Raw genomic sequence first — 19,370 nt, 5'->3', positions numbered from 1 at the left:
TCTTTATCAAATTGATGATCAGAAGAGTAAATTAATTCACATCTCAAAAATAAAAAAGCACCAAACCACAATCACAAAAACAAAGCCCTTTCAAGAATTACTAGCACCAAATATACTTTAACACACTGGCCAAGTTACCAATCATGTAATCAAATTAGTAGCTTGCCACATTTTAGCCTAATCTAGGAGTTGTGCACTATATGCGGCAGAACCAGGATTTTCACATACCTTAGTCCATTGCCCATCATTAGGTTTCAGTTCTTCATAGACAACCAAGATGATATCATCCATTCTGTCACTATTAGTTGATCAGTTCACGCAGAAAATAAACAACTTAATCTAAAGAAGCTAATCAATAGAGCTTCATGTATTGTAAAATTGGGCAGAATCAGCCAAATATTAGTAAGTTCCACCAACCGACATGGTGAATCATAAGTAGTTTGGATGGAATTTTCTTTTGCAAGTAACACTTATAAATAAGGAGGTCTTGTTTTCAACTTGAGACAAATGCTAAAGTTTAAAGGGTGCGAGGGGGCTGGGATGGAGTAATTCCAGATATCTTGATTAAATAAAATAGCATTCCCTGTAAGTCAGCTCAGTGACATGTTGATCTGAATATCCATATTTCGCTGTTCCATTTTGTGAGAACAACTAGAGCAACAAGCTGTTGGAAATGGAATGGTTCTAATAGATGCAAAAGTCTCGGCTGCGCCTTAGTCTGCTCCAGTCCCCTTAACAAAACTTTTGTTATTGGGTTAGCCATACACTTCACATGTTTCTAGCAATTCACATGGAATCATCAAATTATACAAGCGGTAGAGTGTCAACTTGACATGGTGGAAGTCATCAGTTCGGGCCTGATTATGTCAATAATTAAGGTTTTGGTAACAAACTTACCATTTTACAAGACTAGTAAGCAAAGATTAGACATCTAACTCGTATTCACCTCGCTCCATGTGACCACTTTGGTACTTAAAGTTCTTTGTGATTGTATCTATTTGATGCATTACTAGACCAATTCATGAATTATACTTACCAAAGCTCAATGTTGTGTTAACGCCAACTTTTACTAAAGAATGAGCCAGAGGAAAAGGGACATTATATCATCAAATATAAAGATAATAACAAGTAAACAAAAACCCAACATTCGAGCAGAAAATGATTTTCTGGTGATTGTCTACCAATAGGCTAGCTAGTAATGGTGTCTTTGACTACAATTTCATTGTGTAAATTAAGAGTCTAAGCTTATGCTTCCTTTTGCTCATTTCTAGGTAATTTGGCTAAGTCTAGGTCAGCAAGAGCAATTATATATGCAACTCAACCTTAATTACTTCAATTTCCAACCCCCAAAATACAAAAAACTCCAAAAAGAATTTACAGTGTCCTTCAGTTTAAAAATTAACAATATGTCACAACTCATCCGCCCGATTTACAGAAAACATTTGACATCTAAGAAAGACAAAAACTTTGCAATTATGAACTAATGTAAGTCGAAAATCGCATACCAAAAGTAATTACCATGAACACAATATTCACAGTTCACTCTGAAAACTACACAACACACAAATTAATTTCATAAGCGACTAGCTTTGGAAATAAACAATGTCAGATAACAATATCAAAATCGGAACACAAAGAAAAAGATACGAACATCAGGATTCTAGGGTTTATGGAGCAAAAAAGAAACAGCGGAAGAATGGAGAAAAAAATTTGGACCATTTCTCGATTTGTGCGTGTCATCCTTGCGCAGGGGCCATGCTAATCTTCTCTGTATCGTTCCAATTTTATCGGATGTCCCCGAAGGGACGAATACCACTGCTGGGCTTCGGCAATATAAACCGACTGAAGTTGTTTGCGTAATCGATGTGGGAGAATTAGCTGGCTGGTGCTTTATTCGGCTTTTGTTCATTTAAGGCCCACTTGGCTGATAACTAACTAAGTGGGCCTCGTTTGTAGAATGCAGTCCATTTGAGTACTACTATAATTTACAATTATTTTTCGTTCTGAAATGGTAGCAAAATGCACTTGAGAAGTAGTTTATTGAGTAATGTATATTTTTAGCCGTTTCTTAAAAATAATAGCTTATATATATATTGTTACACCCCAAGTTTTCATACGTGAGAGTACGTCGTAAGTCATTGATATAAGCTCGGAAATGAGATTATATTTGGAAGCAAATAAAGTAAGTTAATCATGTTACCTTGGAGGTTACAAATATTTAAGATCATGAATAACGAGTACCAAGAGGGTTAGAAATCTTAGAAGCTAAACCAATTGAAGAAAATAAGTTTCGTCGAAAGTCGACAAGTTTGGAATGTCATAACATGTACTTTGGGGTAAGACTAGGGTCTTAACATGATAAGGAGGTTATTCTATAAATTATTTTAGTCGTATGATAATCATTTTCTACATTTTGAAGACAAGCAAGTTGTGGAACAAGAGTTGGCAAAGGTCATCACAAATTACATTCATAAATTTGCTGAAATTTAGGTCAAACGTATCTGAGAATTTCTCCAAATATACTTGGAATCATGGGGTGTTCTACCTACCAAATTGAAGTTCTACGAGTCTAGTTTCTAACTCATTAAACCGTTTGTCAATACGACATCGGAGTAGAGAGATATTTGCGTTTTCGCGAGACCGCGCAAGCAGCTCTCAATGGGACCCACTTAGGCGGTGGTTGACCTACTTCAATTTATAAACGATTTGGACGCCTATTTTTGCTCATTTTTCAACTACAATTTGTCTCCAAACTTCTCCTAACCCTCCTAAACATATACCACAAGGGTTTGAAGTGATTCCAAAGTGATTACACCATATTTCAACATCAAAACTTAGTTCTAGTGAAGAACAATACCTCTTTGAGGTTGTGTTGTCATTGAGGATTGTTGTGGGCTGTATTTGGATGAAATTCCAAGTTGTTGCTGCTGTCTAAGGTGAGTATAACAACCTACTAATTGTGCTTAATCTTTCTTGTATGTTGGTTAAGTTGTTAGGATGATAAACTACAAGATAATACTTGGATTAGCTTAAGTCACTTCTATGGTATTGTACTGCTATTAAGGGTTGTTGTAAACTGAATATAACTTGGATTTTGACTTGAAGTTATTGTATAAGGTATGTATGTTGTTATCTTGCTTGTGCCTAAGGTTATCTTGATGTTGATTAAGTTAAATGGATGGGCTAGACATGAACTAGTGAATAAAGTTGCTAATTGAGGATAGTTGAAGTTGTGGATTATTTTCGTTGTTATAAATATATGGTTTAAGGCTGTAATCATTGATTAATGACTTCATTATCAAGTTAATGATACTTTTATGTTGAAGTAAGAAGTCTATAAGGATTGATAAGGGGTATACGGATTCCAATCGGAGCTTGCCGCTCGTCGTAATGTAGTTGTGACTTGTTATGGTTATATGGTGTCTTGATATTGATAATTATGTACTTGATGGATTGCTTTGGTAATTGTTGTTGGTATATGGTATTGGAGGAGGCCCTTGTTACAAGGGAGATGCTGCCCAAATTTACGTAAACGAGTTACTAGCTTAAGTTATAGACTTAGCCTATGCTCAGCACTGATTTTGAATCTCCTTATACTATGATAGATTGAGTTGACTTGTTTGAAGAGTTGCTTAGAAGTGATTAAGGACTCAACAGGTTTATGGTATGTTAAGGCACTTTCTTCTTTCTTTTGGCATGATCTAAAGTGAAATGAATACGCTACTTCATAACGGATCTACTCCTAGCAACTAAGGTTGTCCATGTTGTTCTTTCCTTATAAAATTATTCTAAGCAAGTGTGTATGATCCTTGAATCCTACAAAGGTTCATATTGAGGGTATGGATTTCCATAGTTCTCTTAAGTCACTCCAAAAGGTTTAGAAGGTGATTCCATGAGTTGAGCATGCATTATATATATGTATCTATTTTACTCTACCGAGCAGCGCTATAGTCGGCCGGGTACGACACCTATTGTGCAACCACTGATCAGTTGGGTTTACCGAGCTCCACATGGCCGGGTTCGATTCTACCGATCCTTATGATGGCCGAGTACGTTTTTACCAAGTCTTCTTTGAGGCCGGGTACGATATGATGATGATGATGCCCACAGAGGCGAATGTTTTTAAAAAGTTCATGTATATATATGTATTATGCATTTCATGTCAGTAGCCCCCAGAGGCACTCAGATGTTACAGGTTGTATCTCCTCTATCTCTCTTTACATTACTGTTCTTGTTTATGCTTTCATGCCTAACATACTCGGTACTTTATTCGTACTGACGTCCCTTTGCCTGGGGACACTGCATTTCATGACCGCAGGTCTCGATTGATAGCTTGACAGTCCTCCTAGTAGGCTATCAGCTCAGCGAAGGTGTTGGTGCACTCCACTTGCTCCGGAGTTGCCTATTTGGTCAGTATGCTTTGGATATATATTGATTGGTATGGCGAGACCCTGTCCCGACCTTTATGATTTGATGTACTCTTAGAGGCTTGTAGACAGATGTCAGATATATGGATAATTGTATGGCCTTGTCGGCCTATGTTTCGAGTTTACTAATGGTCATGTCGGCCTTATAGGCCCGTATGTCACATATATTAGTTTGTATATCATGTTGGGTCTTCATATGTTGAGTATTCCCTTATGTTTTATTCTTGTTATCTCATGATGGGTTTTCTGGCTCATTTACTCATGATAACATGATAAGAAAGATATGTTACGTTGGTACTCGGTTGAGTAAGGCACCGGGTGCCCGTCGCGGCCCCTCTGATTCGGGTCGTGACAGAAGTGGTATCAGAGCAGTTCTGTCCTAGGGAGTCTACAAGCCGTGTCTAGTAGAGTCTTGTTTATGGGTGTGTTGTGCACCACACTTATAAGCAGGAGGCTACAGGGCATTTAGGTCTGTCACTCTTTCTTCTTACTCTAGATCGTGCAGTAGAGCTCAATTGTAAGAATTCAAACTCCTAAATTCGACTTTAGTCGTAATACAACGATACCTACATCCACAAAGATAGTTGGTAAGAGATTGCATGTGGATGTGGAAGAGTTGAGTCAGAGGAACTCGATTTCACATCATGCTTATGATGAGTAAATGTGAGGTCTTCAACAGATCATGTGTGTACTAAGATGTGTATGCTTCTTAATAAGGAGCCTTAAGGCACGGATATCTATTCACGAATATGATGAAAATCTATGAGGAATTCAGAAGCTAGATACAAGTTTTAACAAGTAAAAGAAGTAAGGTGAAGAGGGGTACGAGGCACCCAGATAATGAAGATTATCAATATTTTCAAATCAGGCAGAGAAATATAAGCATTTTGGTACCTTCATCAATGACAGAGGTAAGTACAATTGGCTACACCCATCTCAGTTATGTTCTATGGGAGCTAACAGATATTATTTAAGAGAAAGATGGGATATCAGGATCCAATTGAAGTTAGAGTAACCCAAAAATTGTGGATGGGTTGTTATCATTAACTAACGTTTCCGAAAGATGGTGCAAATGTGGTAATAGATCTCCTTCTAAGACACCCAGATGGTGAACTCTAGAGTAGTACAATCAGATACGAATACTGAAATATTCAGAAATTTCAGAAGATAGGCAGTGGGATCCTAGAAGGGACAAATATTTACCTTAGTATGACTCTAGCCCCGAGTAAAAAAAAAGAATGTTAGGCATTCCCAAGAGCCAGTGAGATGAAGCTAGGGGAGCTTATAGGGAAAGAACTTTTTGTTGAAGTTTTCAGAATAAAGTGATAGACAAAAAAATATTATCCGGAGAATAAGAAGTAAATAAATGAAGCATCATGAGTAAGATGTGATATATAGGTGATAACAGTAAATCAAAATATGACACGATGACAGAGTCTATAGTCAAGTGAAGGAAAATACAAGAGGTGACAAGCCTTAAGGCAATAAAAGAGTATAAGCCATAAAGTCATATTCTTATTTCGAGAAATGAGTTGGTGACTTAAACGTGATTACCAGGAGGAAATGTTAGACCGCAGAGTAATAAAAATCAGTATGGGCTGGTGAACAAGATAAAATTTGATAATGGCCGACATCGTGAGAATTTCAAAGATCGTGCTCCAACAATAATAGAATAGACAACAGACGAATAACCTTTAAAGGTTATTTAGGAAGTCGCTTACCTAAAGCAAGAACTCTGAGCAGAGTTAATCTTAAGGGACTAAGTGTGCCAGTTACCGTAGGTGTCACCTTCGTGCGTAAGAAATTTAGTTATCTCTGGTACAGAAGGTTACCATAAGGTGATTAAGGTTCATTGATAATGTGAAAAGACGCCAAAGATGAAGAGGTAAAACAACTATAGGTAGATCGTCGTAGTACTAAATCTTAGTACTCCCCTGAAGGGGGGAATATGGTGTGATATGATATTAAGTCGGAGTTAAGCGGTTCAGTTAACTATGTAATGGTAGAGGAAGAATGTGGTAAAAAGGAGAAAAGGATGATGTTGCATTTATTCAGTTCCTGCAGATATGTTGCGACTCCAGAACATTATACAAGCACGACACCGGGGAGAGGCAGTAAAAGTTTCCGGCCAGGATGTTATTGATAAATAAGTGTGAATGGACACTTGATACATCAGGAGCTAGTGGCGAGAGATAAGTTAAGACAAAGGATATATCCCAAGAGGGATTATTCAGAATATATATATATATATGAGAATGTATATATATGAGAATGGACCAACGAGTAATTAGTAGTTGATTCAGGAAGAGCCCAGTTATGGCTAGACAAGAGGTCACGGATAAATCTATAGATCATGCAAGATAAATGTAGTGAACTGCAGCATAGTGAATTCAGTTTCGCAGATACGAGATCACAATCATTTGAAAAAATTTCAGATAGGAGTTAAGGCAATTAAAGGTACCATTTTTAAGGTTTATAAAAATAAGAGAGAGTACCACTAAGGAGACAATAAAAATTTGAGCTTAGAAGTAACCCTACGAGCACAAAGGCATAAATTTATGTAACTAAGGATTATTATGGGCGAGTAAGAATAACGAAAATCACCTTCGGGTGTACGATATATCAAGCTCGCAACTTTACAAGAGCCAGAAGGTCTCCCTAAGTACTACAATGAAAGACTAGCTGAGGAAATAAGGAAGAAGGTTTCCACCTAAGCATAGTGAGCTAAAGAGTAAATTATCCTGTAACAACAGTCTCACTACAATATTGTATACACTCCATAAGAAAGTGGCACCTATCATGGCTAATGAATGGTAAAAAAAAAGCCATCAAAGGTGATGTTTGAGATCATATGAGGTACAGGAAATTATAGTATTCGTGGGCAAAATGACAAGCCAAGTATTCATGCAACAAGTGATAGAACGACCAGCAAAAGTAATTGCTTACATTTAAGGACAACTGAGAAGGCACGAAAGGAAATTTATGGTGCTAGCAAGTTAAAGGAAGGTTGCGAGTAGTATAAATAGATCGGTGTAGGTCCTAAGGTAAAGTATTATAGAGCAACAAGGTTTTAGGAGGAGTAAGGATATGAAAAGGTGAGTGAGAAGGTGACGCGAATATGTATGTCCTCGTGATTAAACCCATCAAAACAAGTGAGCTGATGATTTCCATATGTAATAAAAAGCTCGGTACAGCCTGAATGAACACAGAGGAGTCTGAGACTAGGTGCATTTAGAAGAGATGGAATGCTGCCCTGGCGGTAGAATAAGGGTGTAATTGTGATAGATAAGAGGATGATTCTTAGGCCTTTGATTGAGTAATGATTTAACGAGAAAAGGATTTCATTAATTGCACGGGATTAGAATATCCCCATAAGATGAATCGCGTTGGGATGCAATGAAATACGGTTATTGAAGTATAGTATTATCCCTAGGTGGATCAAGAAAATCACTTCATATGTTCCCCGATAAGATGTGAGCCCTAGTGACAGTGTATTACGTAAGAGGTTGCAAGTTATCAGTGATAGATTATAGATCAACATTAAGGTGAATAAACAATAGATGGGTACAAGTTCCAAAGTTCGAGATGAGATTTGTTTGTTATTCTTAGATGAATAATAATGAGGAAGCACTAAAGGACTTAGATTTATACATATAGGATAAGCAGCGAGAGAGTAACCTGGAGTTGGGTAGCAAACCTCGGTAATACTAAACCGAAGTAAGTTTTATGGTATAGTATAACCTACCTAGATGTAGTAAATCCATAAGGATATATATACAAGGCTATGAACAAGAGATAGAAATAGTCTTAAGTTCGATAAAGTACCAGGCGAAAGACATCAGTACACCTATAGATGCCTAGAGGGACAGCTTGTCATAATTCTGTATATGTTCATAAAGTGAGGCTTAGAGATTGGCTAAAAAATGGAGAAAAAGAGAATACGAGTCGCTAGGCGCTCATACAAGGACACAGTGGTACATACTGCATGACATAAGGTATCAAATGTTACAATGTTGGAAGAATTTCAACCTCATATCATGGTGTGACAAAGAGGCCTAAAAGGGGGAATGCCCAAGCGTTTGGATTTATTCACAAAACAGTTGCTTAGATGGAAAGATGAGCATTAAAGTATTCGTAAGAGCCATAGTTTATGAAACTAATAAGCGCATAAGTCAACATTCGAGGACGAATGTTCCAAAGGGGGGAATGATGTTACACCCCAAGTTTTCATACGTGAGAGTACGTCGTAAGTCATTGATGTAAGCTTGGAAATGAGATTATATTTGGAAGCAAATAAAGTAAGTTAATCATGTTACCTTGGAGGTTACAAATATTTAAGATCATGAATAACGAGTACCAAGAGGGTTAGAAATCTTAGAAGCTAAACCAATTGAAGAAAATAAGTTTCGTCGAAAGTCGACAAGTTTGGAATGTCATAACATGTACTTTGGGGTAAGACTAGGGTCTTAACATGCTAAGGAGGTTATTCTATAAATTATTTTAGGCGTATGATAATCATTTTCTACATTTTGAAGACAAGCAAGTTGTGGAACAAGAGTTGGCAAAGGTCATCACAAGTTACATTCATAAATTTGCTGAAATTTCGGTCAAATATATCTGAGAATTTCTCCAAATATACTTGGAATCATGGGGTGTTCTACCTACCAAATTGAAGGTCTACGAGTATAGTTTCTAACTCATTAAACCGTTTGTCAATACAATATTGGAGTAGAGAGATATTCGCGTTTTCGCAAGACCGCGCAAGCAGCTCCCAATGGGACCCACTTAGGCGGTGGTTGACCTACTTCAATTTATAAATGATTTGGACGCCTATTTTTGCTCATTTTTCAACTACAATTTGTCTCCAAACTTCTCCTAACCCTCTAAACATATACCACAAGGGTTTGAAGTGATTCCAAAGTGATTACACCATATTTCAACATCAAAACTTAGTTCTAGTGAAGAACAACACCTCTTTGAGGTTGTGTTGTCATTGAGGATTGTTGTGGGTTGTATTTGGATGAAATTCCAAGTTGTTGCCGTTCTCTAAGGTGAGTATAACAGCCTACTAATTGTGCTTAATCTTTCTTGTATGTTGGTTAAGTTGTTAGGATGATAAACTACAAGATAATACTTGGATTAGCTTAAGTCACTTCTATGGTGTTGTATTGCTATTAAGGGTTGTTGTAAAGTGAATAGAACTTGGATTTTGACTTGAAGTTACTGTATAAGGTATGTATGTTGTTATCTTGCTTGTGCCTAAGGTTATCTTGATGTTGATTAAGTTAAATGGATGGGCTAGACATGAACTAGTGAATAAAGTTGCTAATTGAGGATAGTTGAAGTTGTGGATTATTTTCGTTGTTATAAATATATGGTTTAAGGCTGTAATCATTGATTAATGAATTCATTATCAAGTTAATGATACTTTTATGTTGAAGTAAGAAGTCTATAAGGATTGATAAGGGGTATACGGATTCCAATCGGAGCTTGCCGCTCGTCGTAATGTAGTTGTGACTTGTTGTGGTTATATGGTGTCTTGATATTGATAATTATGTATTGATGGATTGCTCTGGTAATTGTTGTTGGTATATGGTATTGGAGGAGGCCCTTGTTACAAGGGAGATGCTGCCCAAATTTACGTAAACGAGTTACTAGCTTAAGTTATAGACTTAGCGTGTGCTCAGCACTGATTTTGAATCTCCTTATACTATGATAGATTGAGTTGACTTGTTTGAAGAGTTGCTTAGAAGTGATTAAGGACTCAACAGGTTAAAGGTATGTTAAGGCACTTTCTTCTTTCTTTTGGCATGATCTAAAGTGAAATGAATACGCTACTTCATAACAGATCTACTCCTAGCAACTAAGGTTGTCCATGTTGTTCTTTCCTTATAAAATTATTCTAAGCAAGTGTGTATGATCCTTGAATCCTAATAAGGTTCATATTGAGGGTATGGATGTCCATAGTGCTCTTAAGTCACTCCAAAAGGTTTAGAAGGTGATTCCATGAGTTGAGCATACATTATATATATGTATCTATTTTACTCTACCGAGCCGCGCTATAGTCGGCCGGGTACGACACCTATTGTGCAACCACTGATCAGTTGGGTTTACCGAGCTCCACGTGGCCGGGTACGATTCTACCGAGCCTTATGATGGCCGGGTACATTTTTACCGAGTCCTCTTTGAGGCCGGGTACGGTATGATGATGATGATGCCCATAGAGGCGAATATTTTTAAAAAGTTCATGTATATATATGTATTATGCATTTCATGTCAGTAGCCCCCAGAGGCACTCAGATGTTACAGGTTGTATCTCCTCTATCTCTCTTTACATTACTGTTCTTGTTTATGCTTTCCTGCCTAACATACTCGGTACTTTATTCGTACTGACGTCCCTTTTGCCTGGGGACACTGCATTTCATGCCCGTAGGTCTCGATTGATAGCTTGACAGTCCTCCTAGTAGGCTATCAGCTCAGCGAAGGTGTTGGTGCACTCCACTTGCTCCGGAGTTGCCTATTTGGTCAGTATGCTTTGGATATATATTGATTGGTATGGCGAGACCCTGCCCCGACCTTTATGATTTGATGTACTCTTAGAGGCTTGTAGACAGATGTCAGGTATATGGATAATTGTATGGCCTTGTCGGCCTATGTTTCGAGTTTACTAATGGTCATGTCGGCCTTATAGGCCCGTATGTCACATATATTAGTTTGTATATCATATTGGGTCTTCATATGTTGAGTATTCCCTTATGTTTTATTCTTGTTATCTCATGATGGGTTTTCTGGCTCATTTACTCATGATAACATGATAAGAAAGATATGTTACGTTGGTACTCGGTTGAGTAAGGCACCGGGTGCCCGTCGCGGCCCTTTCTATTTGGGTTGTGACATCCTCCACCATATCCGTGAAATTAGCCATCATACACCTTTGAAAAGTCATCGGTGCGTTGCACAAACCAAATGGCATCCGCTTGAATGAGAAAGTACCATAGGGACATGTAAAGGTTGTATTATCTTGATCTTCCATAGAAGTATCAATTTTTTTTTTCTTAGCCTAAGATTCAATAGTTAAAAAAAAGTACTTTGGGAATGTTAACAAAATTAAATAGGGAGAAATTTAAAAATAGCCAAATTTACAAGTGGTCATTAAAAAATAGCCACAGTTTCAAAAGTAATCGAAATTTAGCCACTTTTTATGTAAAGATAAATCTTAACGAAAACACTGTTCAAAATCCGGAAAAATACTCCAGCATATTATACTGGTCCAACATAATATACTGGAGTATGGAGCACTGGTGCTCTAGTCTTCGGTATATTATACTGGAGCCAGCAAAGTATATCGGTCCAGCATAATATGCTGGAAGTTCATACACAGGTGCACCAAACTCCAGTATATTATGCTGGACTGGTCTCTGTTGCAGCAAAATAGTGGCTATTTTTCATTGACATGGCAAACGCTGGCTATTTTTAAATGACCAGTCCGAAAACTGGCTAGACCGTGCTATTTTAACAATTAAATATGCTCATTCGCTAAGAAGATGCATTTATTTTAGTTAGATTAATTTAAAGCAAAACAAAATCATAAATCAAAATTAGAAATTTTCTATTGAAATCCAATCAAGAAAGAAATAAACAAAATAATTCACAAATAGCTTCTTTTTAATTTTGACATGAGATTTAGTTATTGTAAGAAAATCATATATCACCCAAATAGGAAAACTTTTAAAGAAAGCTTTCAACGTAAAGTTGTTGAAATAAGTCCTGCGTACCCCTCCCATGTCCCTATATCTTTGATCGCACAAATCGAATAAGAATTTTCTTTTCATTTGTTTCCTGAAAATTTCTGAATACCATGTCCTATGATCAGTACGCAAATACGACTAGAGAAGTTTGTTCATTTTTAAACAAGTAAAACGACTAGCGTAGTACAAAATGACATCATAGAATATCAGTACTGGATATTCTGCCCTACAGAAAGAAGATACAACGAGCAATGAATATATTACTTGTGTCCCAAAAGCAAATTTGATATAAGATCAAGGCATAAAAGAAATGTACCAAAGATTGTGTGAACTTGATTCTAACATTAATCTACTGGAAAAATAGGCGATAGCCGTTTGACAGAAATAGCTTTTCTAAGAACTGCAATCTCATAGGAATAATTGCAACATTCATATGCATAGTTGCCCCCTATTGTTAAATGATCCTAGCTTCCAAGGGGAAATTCTGATCGAACTTTTACCTATAAAACAAGGCAAACCTATAGTAGTAATAGCCAAGCTACCAAATCAAAATCTTGGCATGAAGGACTAATGGCTAGGAACAGCACGTGCAGCTTCTTCTAAGATTCTTCGAGCTTCACCATCAGGTTCAGCAAGCTCACCGGGGGTCTGCAATAGCCATTATTGAATCCATCAAACATCAAAAACCTCTTAACTACACATGATAGATATTACATCAGCTGCTAACCTTTCCATTTATATTGGTCCTAGTAGGACAAGACCCTGAAGCTAGTAATAACCTGACGACAGTTACATGTTCACCTCTGGCAGCATGATGGAGAGGCTTTTCAAAATCAACCAAACACGATTAGCGACAAGATGCTTCTGTACTGTTTAGTTCCACAAAACTAAAATCAAAAAAAGAAAATTTTAGAACCCTTACCGTATCACCTTCTACATCAACAGAGTCCAACATCCTCTCCACACATTCAGGGTCAGGAGCGCTGTTGATCAGCAGTTGGGCTATCTCCGTGTAGCCTGTTAAAAGTCAAATCCTCTTTATGGAAATGAATTGATATAATGCAAAGATATGACAATAGATGATAGTTATGACAATGAAATATCACTATGAACTTGGAGGCATACGACATACCGCCAGCACAAGCATCATGCAATGGGATTGCTCCATCTTCATCCTTAGGCTCCAAAGAAGCTCCTCTTTCTAGCAGTAGCTGGGCAGGAAAACATAATTAAGGGTGTTTGTTATCCTTTTGGTTATAAGATCATTAAGAGATCGAAAGATCAATTAAAATGGCGAATTCATGAAATAAAGTTAAGCAAGTGGACCAACCTGCACACAAGGGAGATGGCCATACAAACATGTTAGATGAAGAGCAGTGTCCCCATCTTCTAGAGGTTGATCAATGCTGCCACTCAAATTATCTGCGGCAGTCCATCAGGTAGAAACACGTGAATACAACAACAACCAGTATAATCCCACAAGTGGGGTCTGGGGAGGGTAGATGTATGCAGCCTTACCCCTACCCTGGAAGGGCAGAGAGACTGTTTCCGATAAACCCTCGGCTAAAGAAGTGAAAGAAGCCCTATACTAACTAATTAGTGGTACAGAATGAGGAGGAGAGCAAGTAGGAATGTTATTTCAGACATCACTGCAGTTGCAAGTCTTGAAACCAATAGATTAGCAGAAATGAGTGTATGAAGTAGAATTTCAAGACAAGTCCCTCAGTACACTGCTGAACCAATTGTGCGACCTACTTCGCAGAAAAATGAGAAGAACGTATGAAAGTTTGGGGATGATTCTACAGAGTTGGATGAGATGAGTGAGCAGATGAATCGCCAGAAAGGTGCACTCAGAAGGCACGAGAGAGGTATAAAAAATCATCTCTCTCTCATCCAAGCACGCGCGCGCACACACACACATCATTATATAGGAATGGCTTCCGAGTAGTCCAACTCAATTTCATTGCTACTCCTTCCGTCATCCTTGCAACGGACCAACCTTGTTCACATGAATCTTTGACAACAAAGGTGATGAAGCATCTTTTGGTACATTCCTTCTTTTTCGAAAGTTAAAGCATTTCGTCCAAATTTAGAACTATCTAAATTATAATAAGATCAAGACTAAGAACCACCAATGTATTCGGCCTCTGCCCCCACATAAATTTTGCATCTTTCAAACAATTAACCCGCATTAACAAACTCACTCAAATAGCCATGGAATCATTATATACCCGCCATTTTCAAACCGCTTCAAGCAATAGTCCTGGCACCACATACCATATCACATGCAACAACAGCTTACCACAAAAACTCATAATTATCCCAAAAGTTTAAGCAAAGCATCTTCAAACCCCCCACCCACCCCCCACCCACCCCCAAAAAAACTCATTTTTATCAAATTGATGTTCAGAAGAGTAAATTAGTTCACCTCACAGAAATAAAAAAACACCAAATCACAATCACTAGTATACTTTAACACACTGGCCAAAAAATAAATATCATCCCACAAATAACCCAAAAAATAAAAAAACTAGCTTTAATTCAGAAATCCTCAACAGGCAATAAAGTGTAAAAATCAACAAACAAGTAGCTATAACACCAGAAATACAAATCGCAAAAAACAAAACAAAATAATTACCAAGGGCATTGCGAAGGGCGTCGAGGTTTCCGTTCTCGGCAGCATCGAAGAGGTTGAGCAGATGAGGAGGAACGTCATTGGACTCCTCCACCTCAATTTCCTGTCCGAAAATAGCTCCTTCTTCTTCCTCTTCGCCCGTCATACCGTTACGTCCCCTTTGTACTGCCATTTCTCTCTATCTTTGCTCTGTTTTCCTCAACAAGTCAAAACCCTGCAGCTTAAACCTCAGGCAATGAGAACACACCACTATCGCCGTTCAGGTATTTTTGCGGGTACGCTGAAGTTCCTTCTGTATATTCTTTGAAAAAATGGACAAAATTGGTTCATTATGTTTGGGTAGGTTTAAAGTAGTCCTCTAATTTATTCATGAGCATTTCAGTCTCTTATGTTTGTAAATAGTGAGCGTTTTTGGTACTTGTTAAATATTTGATAAACCCTGACTGTTAATTTTAACGAGCTTGTGAAAGAAATTAACCAGAAACAGTAAATATCACCAGCTTCTTATGTTTGGGAATTGTGTCAAACCAATGCTATGAGCTTCATAAATCCAATGGAATCTTCATAAAATCGATGATTACGAGTGTTAAAATTCATTCAATTGACAGGTCTAATCGATTCAATGCCTCTCAAACACAATTTATACTAGTCAAAATAATATTAGTCGACACTGTTTGACCAAAAAAGTATAACACCCTTTTGTCGAACTAATTACTAGAGATATAGAAGGTAAATCTTAGCCAAATATAATTAATCCTAGATCCGAATATACATAAAGTACGAAAATCGAAAAAGAACATGAATGTGTAATATTTCTTGATATAATGATCATATATCAGATGTGAATCATAAGCTTACATAAAAAACAGACTTGCGCTACAATCATGGAAGCAAGGGAGGGGAAGAGAAGGAACTATTGATGAGAGAGATTTCCCTTGTTGATTCCCTCCTCATGGCTAGCCAGAAAAAATCCCCTTTTTCTGGACTCAGCTCCCCATATATATATTAGCAATTTTCCTTTTTACCCAATGGTCTTTGACCGGCGTACTTTCTTATGACTGTGCCCCTCATTGCTCGCCCAAACATCACGCTCGTTCTGCGTTGTAAGCTTTCCGATGATTTGACCCCGGCAATGGCCGAGGTGCTCTTTACTATCATGCCTCGTGGGCGTGATTACGGCTTGATCGGCCCCTTATCGTTCCTTTTAAGAACAACCATCATATGGCCAGATTTTGACCCATACAGTTAGTCCCTCCGTCCGTCGGGGTCGCCTTTTGGCGAGCTCAACGAGCGGACTTTGTTGATTCAAAAGTTAGGAGAAATCTGAACGTTACGCGTTGAAGAGATCCTTAGGGCGAGGTGGCGACGTGATGCTTCAATGGTACCATCGAACCGTTACGTCAGTTCGGAGCTGAATCGTTGCATCGATCCGAAACATCGTGAATTCCCATTATGCATCATTATGGAGCACGTTTCCTAGGCACTGTATCGTTTCCCGTGCCCTTTTAGTTTTTTGATTGGCGGCTCTTGGGTTTCTCGCTCAGAACATTTGCGTCTTTATAAATAGGGGGAAATCATCATTTGATTATTACGCTTTTTGATTCAGCTGAGAATTTTGCAAACCTCCACCCTCTTTAGTATTTCATACTTCTGCTTTCGTCAGAATTTGACGCGAGCATCCTCTCTTTTCTTTCATCACCCTTGTTTATTCCGATCAAGTTTAGACAAATGATTTGTTCTTCTTCCCAAACTGATAGGTTTGTCGAAGTTCTGATGCCGAATACGCACCTCCTCTTGGAGAGGGGTGGAGGCGGCGGAAGATGAGGGAGTTCCAACGGAGGCTGAGATACTGCCCCGTCCGGGGAAATTATGGACTGACATCAACAGCCCTACGGGGGAGGAACCGGAACCTATACCCTCTACCATGGATGAAGCGGCGATAGCGGCGCTCAAGACAAGATGGGTAATTCCGGACCATATCAAAATGGTGTCGGCGATGGGGATGGACATTGTACATTTGCACTGTCCAGGGTACTGCGCATTTTACGCGTATCCTTTCGTTGTCGGGTATACGTTTCCTCTGCCCTCTCTGGTGATAGACTTCTGCCGCTTCTACAAAGTGTGTCCGGCTCAGCTTTTACCATACGCGTACAAGCTCTTCCTCATGATTCTCAAGTACGCGAAGCTCACCGGTAAAGGGATCACTTTGGGGCACATGCTTAATATTTTTGCCCCTTAATTTATTCGAGGCACGATGATCCACATGCGCCATCGAGGAACAAAGAGTTTGGTGGTGAAGATGGACAATAAGGCTAATCGCCATTTCTGGGAAAGCTATTTCTATGTGCGGACGGAGCACCTTGTGGCGGACTTGGCAGGGTTCCCTAAGACGTGGAACTTCGCACGTAAGTTTTCCTTTGTTTATTTTGTGAATTCTCTCAAGGCAGTGGACGACCATTCTTCTTTAGGTGGCATTGCTAATTTGTTTTCACTTTCGTAACCGAGAGACTGCCTCCCCCGCCAGTTGACGACATCCATGAGTGGGTAAACGCCATTCTTCCCCATACAGTGAGGGTTCGCGAGTGGGCATCCTTCTACGAGAGATATAGGCGTAAGCCTCTTACTTGTAAGTTGGACCACTATAAATGTTATTTCTTTGCCCTATGGTTCGAGCTCGTCGTTGTATGAATGTCTTTCTTTGCTGATAGGGAGAGTGTGAAGGGAAAGGGCTCCTTCGCTAGCGTTCCATCAACCGACGCCTCCTACCCGGCCCGTACCAAGAGCTGCTACCCGGACTACATCGAGATCTACTACCCAATCTATTCTTGCGGCCGGGGCCATGCGCACGGAGGCAACTTCTCGACCTGAGACTCCGGCTCCTACCATTCGTTCAACGGGCGAATCTTCCTGTGATGATAGTGGAGAGGACCCGTCGAAGAGACGGGGAGTGGAGTTAGAAGTGGCTCCTCCAGTTGAAGCATCTTCGGGGGGAGACCCTCCCTTGGCGGTGTCTGGAATTGATGGCGGTGCTAACCCGGTCGCAGAGGTCAACCCGGTGGCAGAGGTTGTGCCTCTTGTGAGCGATCAACATACTAGTGTGGCGGAGAGATGGAGCCTTGAGACTGCCATTGCTGTCTTGGGTGGCCCTTCGTCATCCAGGCAAAATCGCGCCTCTACTTCGACCGTAGAGAGGGGAAAAGGTGTCGTGGTTGATGATAACGAGTCTGACTCCGACCTCGATCCTGATGATGTTAGGACGTTCGAGGAGGGTTTTACCCGAACTGTGGTAGAAGCGGGAGGTCCTTCCCGAATACTCGAGATTCCATCGAACCTCAATCTTCTGCGAGGCACGGTGGATTTGGTGCCGCAATTCGACCTTCTTACTCTGCCGCAGAGTGTGAGGCTCTCCAGGGCGTCAGTGACATTGAATTATTGCATGAAGTGGCCGCGATGGACCTGATGCTAAATTTCTTCTCTTTGTTTTTTCTCCGCCCCCCCTTTTTTGGGCCTTGGCCTTCACTGACTTTTTTCTTTATCTAGTCTTACATGCTGGAGATCGAGAGTGCTCGCACTCGGGCCAAGGCTTTTCTGATGATGCTTGAAAAGTATCGGCGTTGTTGCAACAAATGCCATGAGATGCATGAGCAGCTCAGAGTGAGAACTGGCAATCAATTTCTCGGGGAGGAGCTGGAGAAAAGGGATCAGGAGCTGATGTAGTCCATACGCAGGTGTAGTGAGCTCGAGGAGCTACTTCATGCTAAGGATGAAGAACTTGAGTTGGGAAAGGGGGTTGCTGCAGAGTATGAGCACCTTTAGGCGAAGGTGTTGTCATTGCAAGCTGAACTCAATCAAAATGCTTCCAGAGTTGAAGCTTTGAGTGCATAGTGGATGGGGAAGTTAGCCAAGCTGGAGAGAAAAGTAGCCGAGTTGGAGAATGCCGAAAATGCTCGGGCGTCAGCTTTAGAGAGAGTGGCGGCATTGGAGGACACTATCTGCGTCCTTCTGTCTGAACAAGAATCCGAGAGGGCAATGGCCACACTAAGGGAGGCATGGCTCGAAGAGTACATTGACGAGATTGATCGGGAAGCTTCAAACTTGGGAGATCAGGCCGCAATCCTCGAGGCTGAAAAGGCTTAATTGTTAGCCCAAGTTGAATCTGCCTCCGCCGTTGTTCCTCGCCACTTGCATGAGCTTTAGATTTATTCCGAGGCTCAACAAGACATATACAAGGGTTTATGGGAGGCGGGCAGTATTTCTGAAGCTGCTTATGAAGGAGCCCGGGTGAAGGCACGAGAGGCTCGTGTCAACTGCGATTACGATCCTGCAACACCGGAGGCCGGTGGGGATGCTGATGTTGAGGAGGAGTTTCTTGAAGACAATGATGGGGAGAATGGCGGTGATGATGCCGAGTGACAAGTTGCTGCTGCTTTAGTATATTTTTTTTGTTCTTCATTTTCATCTTTTTTTTATTGGGCCCGTTTTGGCCTTGTGTAAGATGCGACTGTTGTGCACGTATATATAACTAAGAAAGTTGTTTCGCTTTTATATCCTTTGACTTTC

The 19,370-nt window shown here is 39.7% G+C and overlaps 1 protein-coding gene and 1 non-coding gene across 2 annotated transcripts; both read right to left on the bottom strand.

The window, feature by feature from the left end:
• Positions 1–1,704: 1,704 nt before the first annotated feature.
• Positions 1,705–1,807, bottom strand: LOC142181408 (U6 spliceosomal RNA). Its single transcript, XR_012710062.1, has one exon. It is a non-coding gene; the product is annotated as a U6 spliceosomal RNA (small nuclear RNA).
• Positions 1,808–12,497: 10,690 nt separating this feature from the next.
• On the bottom strand, positions 12,498–15,127 carry LOC107820678 (uncharacterized). The gene is made up of 6 exons (XM_075254051.1): positions 14,814–15,127; positions 13,506–13,597; positions 13,308–13,386; positions 13,098–13,192; positions 12,903–12,998; positions 12,498–12,823 (listed from the first exon to the last, which is right to left on the bottom strand). Exons 1-6 carry the CDS (start codon positions 14,980–14,982, stop codon positions 12,743–12,745), a joined length of 612 nt encoding a protein of 203 aa, XP_075110152.1. The 5' UTR covers positions 14,983–15,127; the 3' UTR covers positions 12,498–12,742.
• Positions 15,128–19,370: the final 4,243 nt, after the last annotated feature.

Source organism: Nicotiana tabacum, chromosome 5 (genome assembly GCF_000715075.1).
Source record: "Nicotiana tabacum cultivar K326 chromosome 5, ASM71507v2, whole genome shotgun sequence".
Taxonomy (NCBI): Eukaryota; Viridiplantae; Streptophyta; class Magnoliopsida; order Solanales; family Solanaceae; genus Nicotiana; species Nicotiana tabacum.
Note: the sequence above shows the minus strand (reverse complement) of the source record. Positions and strands in the feature narration are given on the sequence as shown.

Coding starts and splice junctions, on each gene's coding strand:
- LOC107820678 (XM_075254051.1), bottom strand. CDS start 14,982: ATGGCAGTACAAAGGGGACGTAACGGTATGACGGGCGAAGAGGAAGAA. Junction 13,387..13,505: donor GCCATCTCCCTTGTGTGCAG/GTTGGTCCACTT, acceptor TTTCCTGCCCAG/CTACTGCTAGAAAGAGGAGC. Junction 12,824..12,902: donor GGACCAATATAAATGGAAAG/GTTAGCAGCTGA, acceptor TGGCTATTGCAG/ACCCCCGGTGAGCTTGCTGA.